Source organism: Elephas maximus, chromosome 18 (assembly GCF_024166365.1).
Source record: "Elephas maximus indicus isolate mEleMax1 chromosome 18, mEleMax1 primary haplotype, whole genome shotgun sequence".
Lineage (NCBI taxonomy): Eukaryota > Metazoa > Chordata > Mammalia > Proboscidea > Elephantidae > Elephas > Elephas maximus.
Window position 1 is genome coordinate 28,380,486 of NC_064836.1, and position 12,519 is coordinate 28,393,004.

Consider the following 12,519-nt stretch of genomic DNA (forward strand, 5'->3'; position numbering starts at 1 on the left):
TGGCCAAAAACAACTTTGCATTGTTAAAAGTATTGAATTTATTAAAAAAAAAAAAATGGATGGGCATTTTATCTTTGACCTTCTGAGACTCTGAATTAAAAAAGAAAAAGAAAACAGGAAAAGAGAGAAAGAGCAACTAAGTTCACCTCTAGCACAAGTAAAGTTCTCTTCCACTTGCCACACAAGAGATCACATGTTTAGCAAGAGAAAAAATGAAACATGAAACCAACCTCATGATCGTGTACCATAATGTATAGTGTGTTGGTACAATGGAATGGTTTTTTAATTCCCATGAGAAGATTGACTGGAAGTTTCGTAGCGTTATCTTTAAAGTGCAAGGTTTCTCTAAAAAATCTGGAGAAAAGAGAGGAAAAAAGAAACACTGATGCTTGAAGCCCAGGGTTGTGCTCCGGCCACTGGTCAAGCTGACCCTTGGCATCTTCAGCTCACCCTCCAGCAGAGTTGCCCTCCAAGGAGCCCAGGGGTCTTGAAACACAGGAAGGAAATGGTCCCACTGGACATGTGAAATGAACTAATTAAAGAGACACATATTGTCAGAGGAGGCAAGCCCAGGAAGCTGGAAACTGGTGTTTTGTAAACAGAGTTTGGATAGAAGGACTCACTGGATTTTCTCTGGGTGGAGCACTGCCCCAAATAACTCAGGTCATTTTCAGCTTCCTGGAATCCCTCCACCGCCCCCAGTCCCATCCCATCTTCTCAACTCAACTCCCAGCTCCTCCATGAGGGCCTCCTTCAGCAGCTCAGCCACCGCAAAATTTTTTCCTCTGAATTCCCCACTACACCAGGGAGGAGGCACGTAATGTGTGCCCAGACCTACTTTCTAGGCATTTAATCCCAGAACACCAAGGTGGGTACTATTAGTAGATCCATTATACAGGCCGTGAAACTGATTTACACATTGCTATGTTGCTGCAAAGCGGCAGATGAAAATAAGATGCTAACGGAACATGCCCATCAAACCTGCCATATATGGTTACGTTTTCTAAGATCATCCAAATTTCTGGGGCTTAGGACCTGGGCCTTTGCTTCTTGGTTGCCAACTTGTCATTCCCCCAACCCTTCACACAAAGCCAAACACGTATTTAGTTCTTAGTGAAATTCTAATATAAAAATATTATTTTCCCTGATCTGGTATCAATAAGTGGGAAGGCTGTAAATTAAAGAGAAATGATTTCTGGGTCATTTTTTGCTTGGCATACTCTGCAACTCCTCATTCTTCTATTAGTGAGAATATTCAGGTCAATATTCTTTCAAGGGGTTTTAAAATGATTTCTAGTATTAATTTCTCACAATTATGTGAGGCATATATGAAAACTGTATTTGGCTAATTTGAGCTCCTTTTATAGAGAAAGTATTTGAGAAAAAGGATTTCAATAAAATGGGCAACAGATCTGGGATCAGAAATCAAACTTCCCATTTTTTACAAAGTTTACAAAGTTTAGTCAAACCGAGAAAGTCTCTTACCAGGCAAAGCATGTGAAGTGACGAACACAAGGCTGATGTACACTGAGGAGAGGAAAAACATGTTAGAAAAGCAACCAAGTTCTCTCTGGACTCTACCTATAGGTATTGTTCTAAGTCTGGGGTTCTTCTGCACAGACGTATTAGTATTGGATTGAGACTTCCTTGCACTAAAATCATGCTCAAGCAAATGGTAGTCAACGTTGGTACTAGCAGCACATAGCCCAGGGACTGTATCCTGAATGGATGCAAGTTACGATCCATTTGTGCACTGGCACTAACAATAGGTTAGGCTAGTTGAAGGGCTGTTCCAAGAGGCAGTTATCTATCTGGGAAAATTCTCAGAATATGAATAAGCATGTTTATAATTAATAACCCTTAAAAGTAAAGACCACCACCCATCTGTCTGTCATACTAGGGTGGCTTCCATATTGCTATGATGCTGGAAGCTATGTCACTGGTATTTCATATACCAGTAGCGTCACCCATGGTGGACAGGTTTCAGTGGAAACCTGAGCTTCCAGCCTAAGACAGACTAGGAAGAAAGGCCTGGTGATCTACTTCTGAAAATTAGCCAATGAAAACCCTATGCATCACAACAGGCTACTGTTGAATATAGTGCTGGAAGATGAATCCCTTAGGCTGGCGAAGACACTCAAAATACACAATGGCTGCAACACTGGTCTTGAGCATACCAATGACTGTGAAGATAGTGCAGGACTGGGCAATGTTTCCTTCTGTCGTACCTGGAGTGGCCGTGAGTCAGAGCTGACTTGATGGCAACTAACAACAACAACAACAAAAAGGTAAAGAGTTTACCGAAGGCAATGGAGGGAAAAGAAAAGTGTGCTGGTGATGGGATTGGGAGGTTCTCCACTTTTGGTATGGGCACATTTGTTGTCTGGCTGTCACAGCAACATGGGAGGGGATTTACTGGCATTTAGTAGGCAGAGACCAAGAATACTATATGTCATAGACAGCTGTCCTCCCCAACACATCCATGGGTCCCCTCCTGATAAACCAGGGAACAAATAATGCGTTGATACTGAAATAAAATCAGAAGTTTGAGAAAAGGTATGAATGAATAGGATTATTTAAAAAAAAAAAAAAAAGACAATAAATGAAGTGCCCAAACCAAAATTCAGCCCTGGTTTTGCAGTTTGGTGGATGTGGTAGGACATAAGAGCTTGTCATCTTCCCAAATGCAGAAGTAGGGAGATACACTCCGCTCTAGATTAAAATGTGACGAAAAGTAGCACTTACCCCAGGGATATAAGTTAAGAGGTCTGATCACAGAGGCATTCTGGCTTAAAACCATCTTCGTTATTTTTCAAGTTCTTGGTTCACTTACTGTCACATCTGAAAGGAAACCAATCAAGAAAATGTAGATGATTAAAATTCTAAAGTGTCGATCTAAATTGCAAAGATGAAGAAGGGCAAAGTCAAGATAACCAAAGGCCAGCAGGAAAGAGCAAAATTCTATGGGCAGTCTTATCTTGACTTCAGGGATCGATCAAGTCCTTAGTCAGTCAGGGAGAAATTTTTAACTTTTTGAACAGTTAATGCATTCACTTGGTTCAAAAATTTTAAACATACAAAAAAGGGTACAGCGAAAAGTCTCGCTCCCCTTAGAAAACTACATTAGTTTTTTTGTGAATCCTTCAGAGTGTCTTTACGCGTAAGCAAAAACAAAGATATATTCCTACCCTCTCCCACTCTCTCGTTTTACACAAAAGACTACATATACTATTCCTTGTTCTACCCTTGCTTTCCCACTTAAAAGCACATTCGGGAGACCTTTCCATATTAGCATCTGCTATGGATTGAACCGTGTCTCCTCACAAACAGGTGTGGAAATCCTAACCCTACACATAGTCTCCCCTCATCCTCAGGGGATATGTCCCCCGTGGATGCCTGAAACCTCGGATAGTACCGAACCCTATATGTACTATGTTTTGCCCTACACATACATACCAGTGATAAAGTTTAATTTGTAAATTAGGCACAGTAAGAGATTAACAACAATAACTAATAATAAAATAGAACAATTACAACAACACAATGTAATAAACGTTATGTGAATGTCGTTCCTGGGCCAAATGGAGCAAGAAGGCGCGAGATCTCATTGCTGTACTAATTTAACATTTTTGGACGGTGGTTGGCCGCAGGTAACTGAAATCTCAGAAAGCAAAACCTCGGATAAGAGGGGAGGGGGACTACTGAACCTGTACATGTGATCCCATCAGGAGATAGGGTTTTCTTTTGTTATGTTAATGAAGTCATACCAAAACAGGGTGGGTCCTAAATCTAATCACTCCTGAGTTATAAAGAGAGCAGAAGAAGGCACAGAACAAAGACAGACGCCACCAAGGACCCGTCTACAACCAAAGAAACACCAAGGATCACCAGCAGACACCAGAAGCTAGAAGAGAGGCCCACCAAGGGAATTGATGTGGCCAAGACCCTGATTTGGACTTTTAGCCTCCAGCACTGTAAGAAAATAAATTTCTGTTCTTTAAAGCCACCCACGTGTGGTATTTCTGTTAATGTAGAATTGCTAACTAAGATACAAAGAGAATTTCCTTGTTTTTGATTTTTTAAATAGCTGTGTAGTGTTTCATTCTACAAACTGTAATTTATTTAGCCAGTTCTCTACTGATGGACATTTGGGTCGTTCCCAATCTTTCCTGCAATGAATAATCTTGGGTATGTGTCATTTTGCATTTGTGAGAGTGTAAGTTAGGAAAACTTGCTGGAAGTAGAACTGCTAGGCAAAGGGTATGTCAATCTGGATCCCAGCAGGAAACATACACTTATGTCAGGATATCCTGAGGACAGCTTTAATCAAGGGACTATATACAAATGTGTGAGCAGCGCGCAGGGAAAGCACAGGGAGACTGCAGTATCTCGAGCTACCACCAGTGAGGCTGTCACCACCCTGGGCTGAAAGGGCAGAGGAAAGGGGGCACACTGGAATCTGGAAGGACAGAACCCTGTGATAGAGCTGTAACATGAGGCCAAACACCACCAAACACACAGCCAGTTTAAGGTATTGTGCAGGGAGGTGGCTGGGGAGTAAATATCCCCCACCACCCTCCTTCTCTTCTATTTGGGGCTCTCCATTGCCCAAATCAACACAAGGCAGGTTCCTAAAGCAAAATAGAGGGTGGAGAATGTAGGGGGGTGGGTCTGAAGGGGCAGACAGAAGAGATCTGGCACACAGGGGATATGCATTTGTGATTTTAATGCAAACTGTCAAACTGCTCAGCCTAAACCAGTTGCCATGGAGCCAACTACAATTCATGGTGATCCCATGTGACAGAGTAGAACTGTGCTCCATGGCGTTTTCAATGACTGATCTTTTGGAAGTAGATCACCAGGCCTTTCTCCCAAAGTGCTTCTGGGTGGACTCAAACCTCCAACTTTAGTCAACAACTGAGTGCAGGAACCATTTGCGCCACTTAGGGACGGGACTGTACTCATTTGTACACCCACCTGCAATGTGAGAGAACACCTGCCTCCTCACAGCCTCTTCCACAGATGGTATCACCAGGCCCTTGGATTGTTATCGAAGTTGTTATGGATTGAAATGTGTCCCCCAAAAATGTGTGTCAACTTGGCTAGGCCATGATTCCCAATATTGCGTGGTTGTCCACCATTTTGTGATCTGATGTGATTATCCTCTGTGTTGTAAATCCTAAACTCTATGATGTTAATGAGGCAGAATTAGAGGCAGTTACTTTAATGAGGTGGGTCTCAATCTACAGGATTAGGTTGTATCTTGAGTCAATCTCTTTCGAGACATAAAAGAGAGAATTCAGGAGAGAGGGGAGGGAAGCTCATATCACCAAGTAAGAAGAGCAGGAGAAGAGTGCATCCTTTGGACCCAGGGTCCTTGTGTTGAGCAACTCCTAGGCTCAAGGAAAGAGTGATGAAAAGGACCTTCCCCCAGAGCTGACAGAGAAAGGATTCCCCTAGAGCTGGTGCCCTGAGTTTGGACTTCTAGCCTCCTAGACTGTGAGAGAATAAACTTGTTTGTTAAAGCCATCCACTTGTGGTATTTCTATTATAGCAGCACTAGATAACAAAGGCAAAAGTTGTAAGTGAAAAATTATCTCAGACTGTTGTCAATTTTCTTATATTCTGAGTGAGATCAAGCATCTTTTCACATATTTAAGAGCCATTTGTATTTCCTTTCCTGTTAACTATCTGTTCATACCCTTTGCCCTTTTTTTTTACTGAGCTGTGGGCCTTTTTCTCATTGGTTTGTAGGACCTTTCTAAATAGAAAGGGAACTGGCCCTTGATATGTGATATGAATCACATCTTTTTTTTTTTTCCTTTTCTTCTCAGTTTGTCACTTGCCTTCTGATTTGTTTATGCAGTTTTTCTTTTTTTTTAATGTGCCCAAGCGTCTGAGTTTTATGTTACCAGACTTAAAGTTATTTTGTTCCTTAGCTTCTGAATTTTGAGTCACAGTTTGAAGGTCTTCCCAAGCCAAGGTGAGGAAGGAATTCTTCAAGAATGTTAAGGAGCCCCAATCAGTCTTGTTTCTTCTCCCACATAGACCTTATGTCCCCATTAAAATGACGGGGCCCTATAGACTCTGGGTGTTATTCTGTCCCCAAACACTGGGATGGCACTGGACCCCAAGTCAAAATGAAAAAAAAAAAAAAAAGACAGTGAAGTAGTAGGCATGAGCTCAAGCTAAAAACAACTTAATCAAAAAGTTATCTTGACTGCCACGGTAACAGGTCTCACCCGGGTATCTCCTGGAGAAATCCAAGAAGTTCTAAGCCAAAACCTATGTCCCTATTGTAGTCTAAACCACCCATGAAGCAGGCACCTTTGTCCATAACCCATCCCATAACGTTGTTAGTTGCCATTGAGTTGGCTCCAACTCACGGCAACCTTATGTATAACAGAATGAAACGATGCCTGCTCCTGCCCCATCTTCATGATCGTTGGTATGTTTGAGTCCCTAGTCGTGGGTATCGTGTCAGTCCATTCATGGAGGGTGTCCCTCGCTTTCATTGGCCTTCTACTTTATCAAACACAAGCCCTTTTCTAGAGATTTGTTTTTCCTGATGATGTGTCTCTATTGGACAATATTCTGTTGTGCTCTATAAGGTTTTCATTGGCTAATTTTCAGTAGTAGATCACCAGGTCAGTTTTCCAATGACTGGGCCCAATAAGTTCTGGGCACCTTTCTAATCTCCAAACACTGGAAGCTCCACTAAAACCTGTCCACCATGGGTAACCTTGATGGTTTCTGAAAGACTAGAGGCATACCTTCCAGCATCATAGCAACATGCAAGCCACCACAGGATGACAACTTGACAGATGGGTGGTGGCATCCCATAAGGCTGGACCCATTTAGAAATATCTGCCAATACATCTTTATGAAATATGATGTTATCTCCTGCCATTACTCCATGATCAGGGGTGGCATGGTTGGGAGACTTCCCTTGATGCTGGGCGTACCTAGTTCCTACAACGCCACATTGGAGGGATTCCTCATACTTTGGCATCTGCCCTGTGGCCTCTGGTCCGTTTCTGATGGAGGTGCACCGCTGCCTTTGGTCTACATCTACGCAGGCATGCACACACACTAGCTCATTACAAGTCCAGCTCTCCCCTCTGGACCAGGGTACGTATGCTCTTGCTTTGTTCCTGGTAATCCATACCCCACTTCCAACCGGTCTTCTGATAACTAGATTCTTGCTTTCTTAGAAAAGCCTAATTTCTTCCCTTGGCATTCTGCCTGGAATTATTAATGGAGCTCGTTAAAACTGTCCCTCAGTACAAATAGATGAAACTTCCTGGAGCCTCGCCCTTGTGAATTCTCATCTCTATTGCCATGGCTGGCTTCATGGGTGTGTGACCCATGCAGTCACACACAGTCCTGCACGAAGAACGATCCCAGGCTTGGTTTAAAGCTCTCCTGTCGCCATCTTGAAATTCTTTGTGTTTTGTTAGAGAAGTCTGATGGGAAATGGAGCAAGTGCTAGGGGCTTGGAGCCTCAGTGCACTGCAATCTCACCGTCTCCATCCCCCTAGGGTGGGGTCTCAGCAGTCTGTTCCCCTGATCCCCTGGTGGGTGTCCCAGGCCCCGCCAGGTCACAATGGCAGCAGGAAGGGGGTGGAAGGTAGGAGTGCAGGGTCCCCTGTTCTAATGTTGCCTTCCCAGGTGAGGGTTCAGCGAGGGTTGGAATTGGGTACACCCACCCTGCTGTGGACTTGGGGGTGGGTATGGTGGGGGCCTTCCCTGGCCTGGGCTGGCAGCACCCCAGTTCATCCTGTGGGCAGCAGGCTGGAGCTTTGTTTGGCAGGGGTGGCTCTCTAGCCCACCTTCAATCCAGGTAAACAGCATGTCCCTGCACAGAGGTTTCAAGGCCCTTGGGCATTGCCAGGAGCCTGGGTGGTGCAAGTGGTTTCCCATAGGCTACAAACCTAAAGGTTGGTGGCTCCCACCAAGCAGCTCTATGGAAGGAAAGCCTGGCAATCCGCTTCTGTAAAGATTACAGCCAAGAAATCCTTATGGTGAAGTTCTACTCTGTAACGCATGGGGTTGCCTTGAGATGGAATCAACTTGACAGCAATGGGTTTTGGGCATTGTCAGTCCACTCTGAGTGGGGATGAAGGTTCTTGGGGAGGGGAGATACCTAGCTTAGCTTTCCCAGAGCCCACCCTGGCAGGGGTGTGGTGCATCTGTTCTGTGGCTTCCAGGGGTGGGGGGGGACGACTTGGCACTTCTCAGCCCAGGTACATATGGTCTCAGGTCCAAAAGGCAGAGGGGCCCCAGGAGGCCCTGCATTTACTCCCCACCCCAGGATCCCTGTGGCTGAGGAAGCACTCACTGGGGTCGGCTCTGTGTCTAGGGGACCCTATCTTCCTCCTTCTAACCTTCCAGACTCTGGTTTAAGTCTGCCTTTTCTGGCCAGTTTGAGGAACCCTCTGAGAATGAGTTACAACATATGAACTGGTGTAATCTGATTTGATGAGTCTGCATAAGAGTTAAATGCTCTTGTATTTGCATTTACAACTGGCTTTGCATATTATAAAGAAAAATGGCAAAATCCATACTAATAATTTAAAATCTTATCATTTTTTTTACTTAGAACAACATTAAATAGCAAATAAAAATCATGAAAAGTTGAGAGAGACCATGGAAAAAAAGAGCTTTGCATTTTAGAACTTCTCGTGGTACTGCATCCTGCTGTCCATTGTCACTCTGCTCTGTGCCCTGCCCATTCTGGTACTGGCCCTGTCTGTAGCTCACCAGGGCCTGACAAAGGCATCAAGCTCCTTAGGCTGCATGCAAGGCTGTCACCACTCTTTCCTGGTTTACCGTGAGTTACCGTCCCATGAATGTGCTGAGTTCCAGCTGGCATGCCATCCCCTGACTGGTCACCCCCCTGCTCTGGCTCTCACTGTTCTGGGGGTCTCCTTCCAAGAAGTTCTCCTTGCCATTTAAACCCAAGGAAACACTACTGATTTTCAAGGTCTAGCTCAGATGGACACTACCTGGGTAACGTGATTCTTCTCTGAATTCCAATTCCTCCTAAAGAGACAGACAGACATCCCTGAAGGTGCTTGCTGCCTCACAGCCCCCATGAGAGGGCATACCTTTGGCTTTTCATCCATCTGGCATACCCTGCCATCTGGTAGTATCACTGGCAATCTACAAGTAGTGAAAAGAACTGGATTCAGAAGTATTACACAAATACAGTTACATAATTCCACCCCCACCCCCAGAAATTAAAAGAAAGTAACAGTCATCCTTAGTCCCACCATTCACCATCCATGATCGCTAACATCATGGCATATTTGTTTCTAGTTTGTTTCCAAAGATCTTTGTTGTTTCTGTAACAATTCTTATACACACTCATTAAGACTGAAAACAATGTATGAGACCACTGCCACTGAGTCGATTCCAACTTATAGTGACCCTACAGAATAGAGTAGAACTGCTCTATAGGATTTTCAAGGCTGTAATCTTTATTCCTCCCAAGGAGTGGCTGGTGGGTTCGAACTGCTGACCTTTTGTTAGCAGCTGAGCACTTAACCACTGCGCCACCAGAGCTCCTTAAAAAAAAAAAAACCTATAAAAAATCAACCAAACCTGTTGCCGTCAAGTCAATTCCAACTCATGGCAACCTTACGGCATAGAGTAGAACTGCCCCATGGGGTTTCCAAGGAGCAGCTGGTGGATTCAAACTGCCAAAACTGGCAACTTTTTAGTTAGCAGCCGAGCTCTTAACCACTGTGCCTCCAGGGCTCCGTCATTAATATTAGGTGAACATAATCCTATAGACCTTTCCACGCATATAGGTAGCTAGCTAGCTAGCTAGCTTTTTGTCTAAATCTAATTTTATTTGGGAAAAGCAAATGAAGGAATTATTGAAATTTACATTTCTTTCTCCTTAAGAAATAACAACATCCTAAAATATTCCTCTAAGATTTAAAAAAAAAAAAAAGATTATCAAAGATACTAAGAAGTTGGAGTAAGAAAAATAATACCAGCGGCGTTATGTGAGACTTCAGCTACCATTGAAGCTACGCTGTAGACATAAATAAAAGGAACATTCTGAGACAGCAAGGGGATGAGGAAGAACACAGAAGAATGCCAATAGCCAAGAATACACTCATGCTGGACGGGAGCTAGTTCCAGAGTGAAGCCGATCACTTTGAAGGACATGAGAGAGTTTGCCGCTTGATTCCTGCAGGCTGCACAGCGTACAAGGATGAATCTTAAAGTTTCATAACATCCGATCATTTATTCCAAACCTTGAAAGGAAAGACCTAAGGTCAACGCCAGTGGACAAAAATCATAAAGAAGAATGTCAATATATTTCTATATGTAATAATTTTATAATTTTGCATCAAAAACATAGACAAAAGGGTAATTGGAAATAACTGAATTTTTAACAAAGAACTAACAAAACCAAATGCTTATCATTAAGAGCACTAAAGCACATAAACACATGGCCAAGAGATGGGGAATTCTCGAAACAGAACACATAGTTCATACGTATAAAAAAAAGAAACCCATGAGACTAATTAAAAAAATACACACTGAAACAATTAAAATTCGTTTTGCATATAAAACTAGACAAGAATTGTTTTACATCATAGTATTCAATGTGGCCTTCCCTTATATTCTGCATGTTTTTCCCCTCCCAATCTGTTACGGGTTGAATTGTGCACCTCCCCGCCTCCCGCCCCACGAAAATGTGTATCAACTTGGTTAGGCCATGATTTCCAGAATTGAGTGGCTGTTCTCCATATTGTGATCTGGTGTGATTTTCCTATGTGTTGTGACTCCTACTCTTTGCCTGTGATTAACTAGGCAGGATTAGGTTAGGTTAAAGGGGATTAAGATGGGATGCAATGCCCTTACTCAGGTAATAGCCCTGATCCAATGTTAAGAGGAGTTTCCCTGTGGTGTGACCTGCATCACCTTTTATCCTACAAGAGATAAAAGGAGAAAAAAGTGAGCAGAGAGGGAGAGGGACCTGACTACCACCAAGAAAGAAGAGCTGGGACTAGAGTGCATCCTTTGGATCAGAGGTCTCTGCGCTAAGAAACTCCAATACCAGAGAAGATTGATGACAAGGACCTTCCCCAGAACAGAGAAAGAAAGCATTCCCCAGGAACTGCACTCTGAATTCAGACTTCTAGCCAACTCAGCTGTGACAGAATAAATTTCTGTTTGTTAAAGCCATCCACTTGTGACATTTCTTGTTGTTACAGCAGCACTAAATAATTAAGACACACACCCAACAGCTCTAAAATATACACCAATAGCTCTCATAGTTCCCCTCAATAATATTTATACTGAATTGTTATTAAATTACCTATCTTCCCTACCAAACCACAAGCTCCCTGTTGCTGGGCACTGTGACAATCATTGTATTTCCAGCCCTTAATACAGGATCTTAATAAACTGTAAGAATTTAATAAATACTTCTTTAATGGATTAACAAGTTAACAAACAGGTAAATTGCTGGGGGGCTGAATTAGTACAACTTTTCGATTTTCTTTTTAACTTTGCTTTGTGAACATTTTCAAACTTAAAAAGTACCCATCAAAGAAATAACTCAGAAAAGGAGGGTGAGAATGGCTGCAGAACTTGAAGAATGAAATCAATGTCACTAAACTGTACAGGTAGACACTTGAATATGTATGTTTTTGCTATGCATGTTCTCAACAACCACAAAATAAATTATATTTAAAAAAAGGGGGAAAAAAAAGCAAAAACAAAAGTACCCATCACCCATCTTTAATTATCAACATTTTACCAAACTTGTTTCATCTATCCTTCCCTCTTCTGCCTCCTTCTTCTGACTGGATTATTTTAAGCAAGTGCCAGATGTCATATAATTTCACAGCAATTAACGGCCACAATCATGACCAATACCATTATTACAACTATAAATTTTAAATATTTAATATCATCTAAAACATGGTCTGTGTTTATATTTCTCTAATTGCCCAGGGATCAGTCCCTGGAGAAGGACATCATGGTTGATAAAGTAGACGGTCATCAAAAAAGTGAAAGACTCTCTAGGAGATGGATTGACACAGTGGCTGCAACAATGGGCTCAAGCCTAAGAACGATTGTGAGGATGGTGCAGGACCAGGCTGTGTTTTGTTCTGTTGCACATGGGGTCACTATGAGTTGGAACCGACTCGACGGCACATAATAACAATGACAATTGCCTCAAAAATGTTTTTAGAGTTAATTTCTTTGAGTTAGAATCACAGTAATGTCCACACATTTTATTTGTGTAATGTAACTATTAAATCTTTTAGTCTAAAAAAAAAAAAAAGCTGGAGTATTATATGTACTAGCACATTTTAATTTTAAGCCATATTTACTTATTTTATAATTTTTATTGTGCTTTAAGTGAACGTTTACAAATCAAGTCAGTCTCTCACACAAAAACCCATATACACCTTGCTACACACTCCCAATTACTCTCCCCCTAATGAGACAGCCCGCTCTCTCCCTCCACTCTCTCTTTTCGTGTCT

General features: G+C 42.5%; 1 protein-coding gene across 3 annotated transcripts in view; it reads right to left on the bottom strand.

Annotated features, from left to right (window-relative positions):
• IFNAR2 (interferon alpha and beta receptor subunit 2) overlaps window positions 1-12,519 on the bottom strand; it is an 84,160-nt gene that overhangs the window by 26,154 nt on the left and 45,487 nt on the right. For 2 of the 3 annotated variants that reach the window (XM_049857933.1, XM_049857934.1), the window contains exons 2-4: window positions 2,746-2,841; window positions 1,486-1,527; window positions 231-354 (exon numbers count right to left, since the gene is read on the bottom strand). In XM_049857933.1, the coding sequence (XP_049713890.1) occupies window positions 231-354; window positions 1,486-1,527; window positions 2,746-2,800 (221 nt within the window). In that variant the 5' untranslated portion in view covers window positions 2,801-2,841. Of the gene's footprint in view, window positions 1-230; window positions 355-1,485; window positions 1,528-2,745; window positions 2,842-9,110; window positions 9,901-12,519 lie in introns of those variants that run through there. The other variant, XM_049857935.1, reaches the window with a different exon arrangement.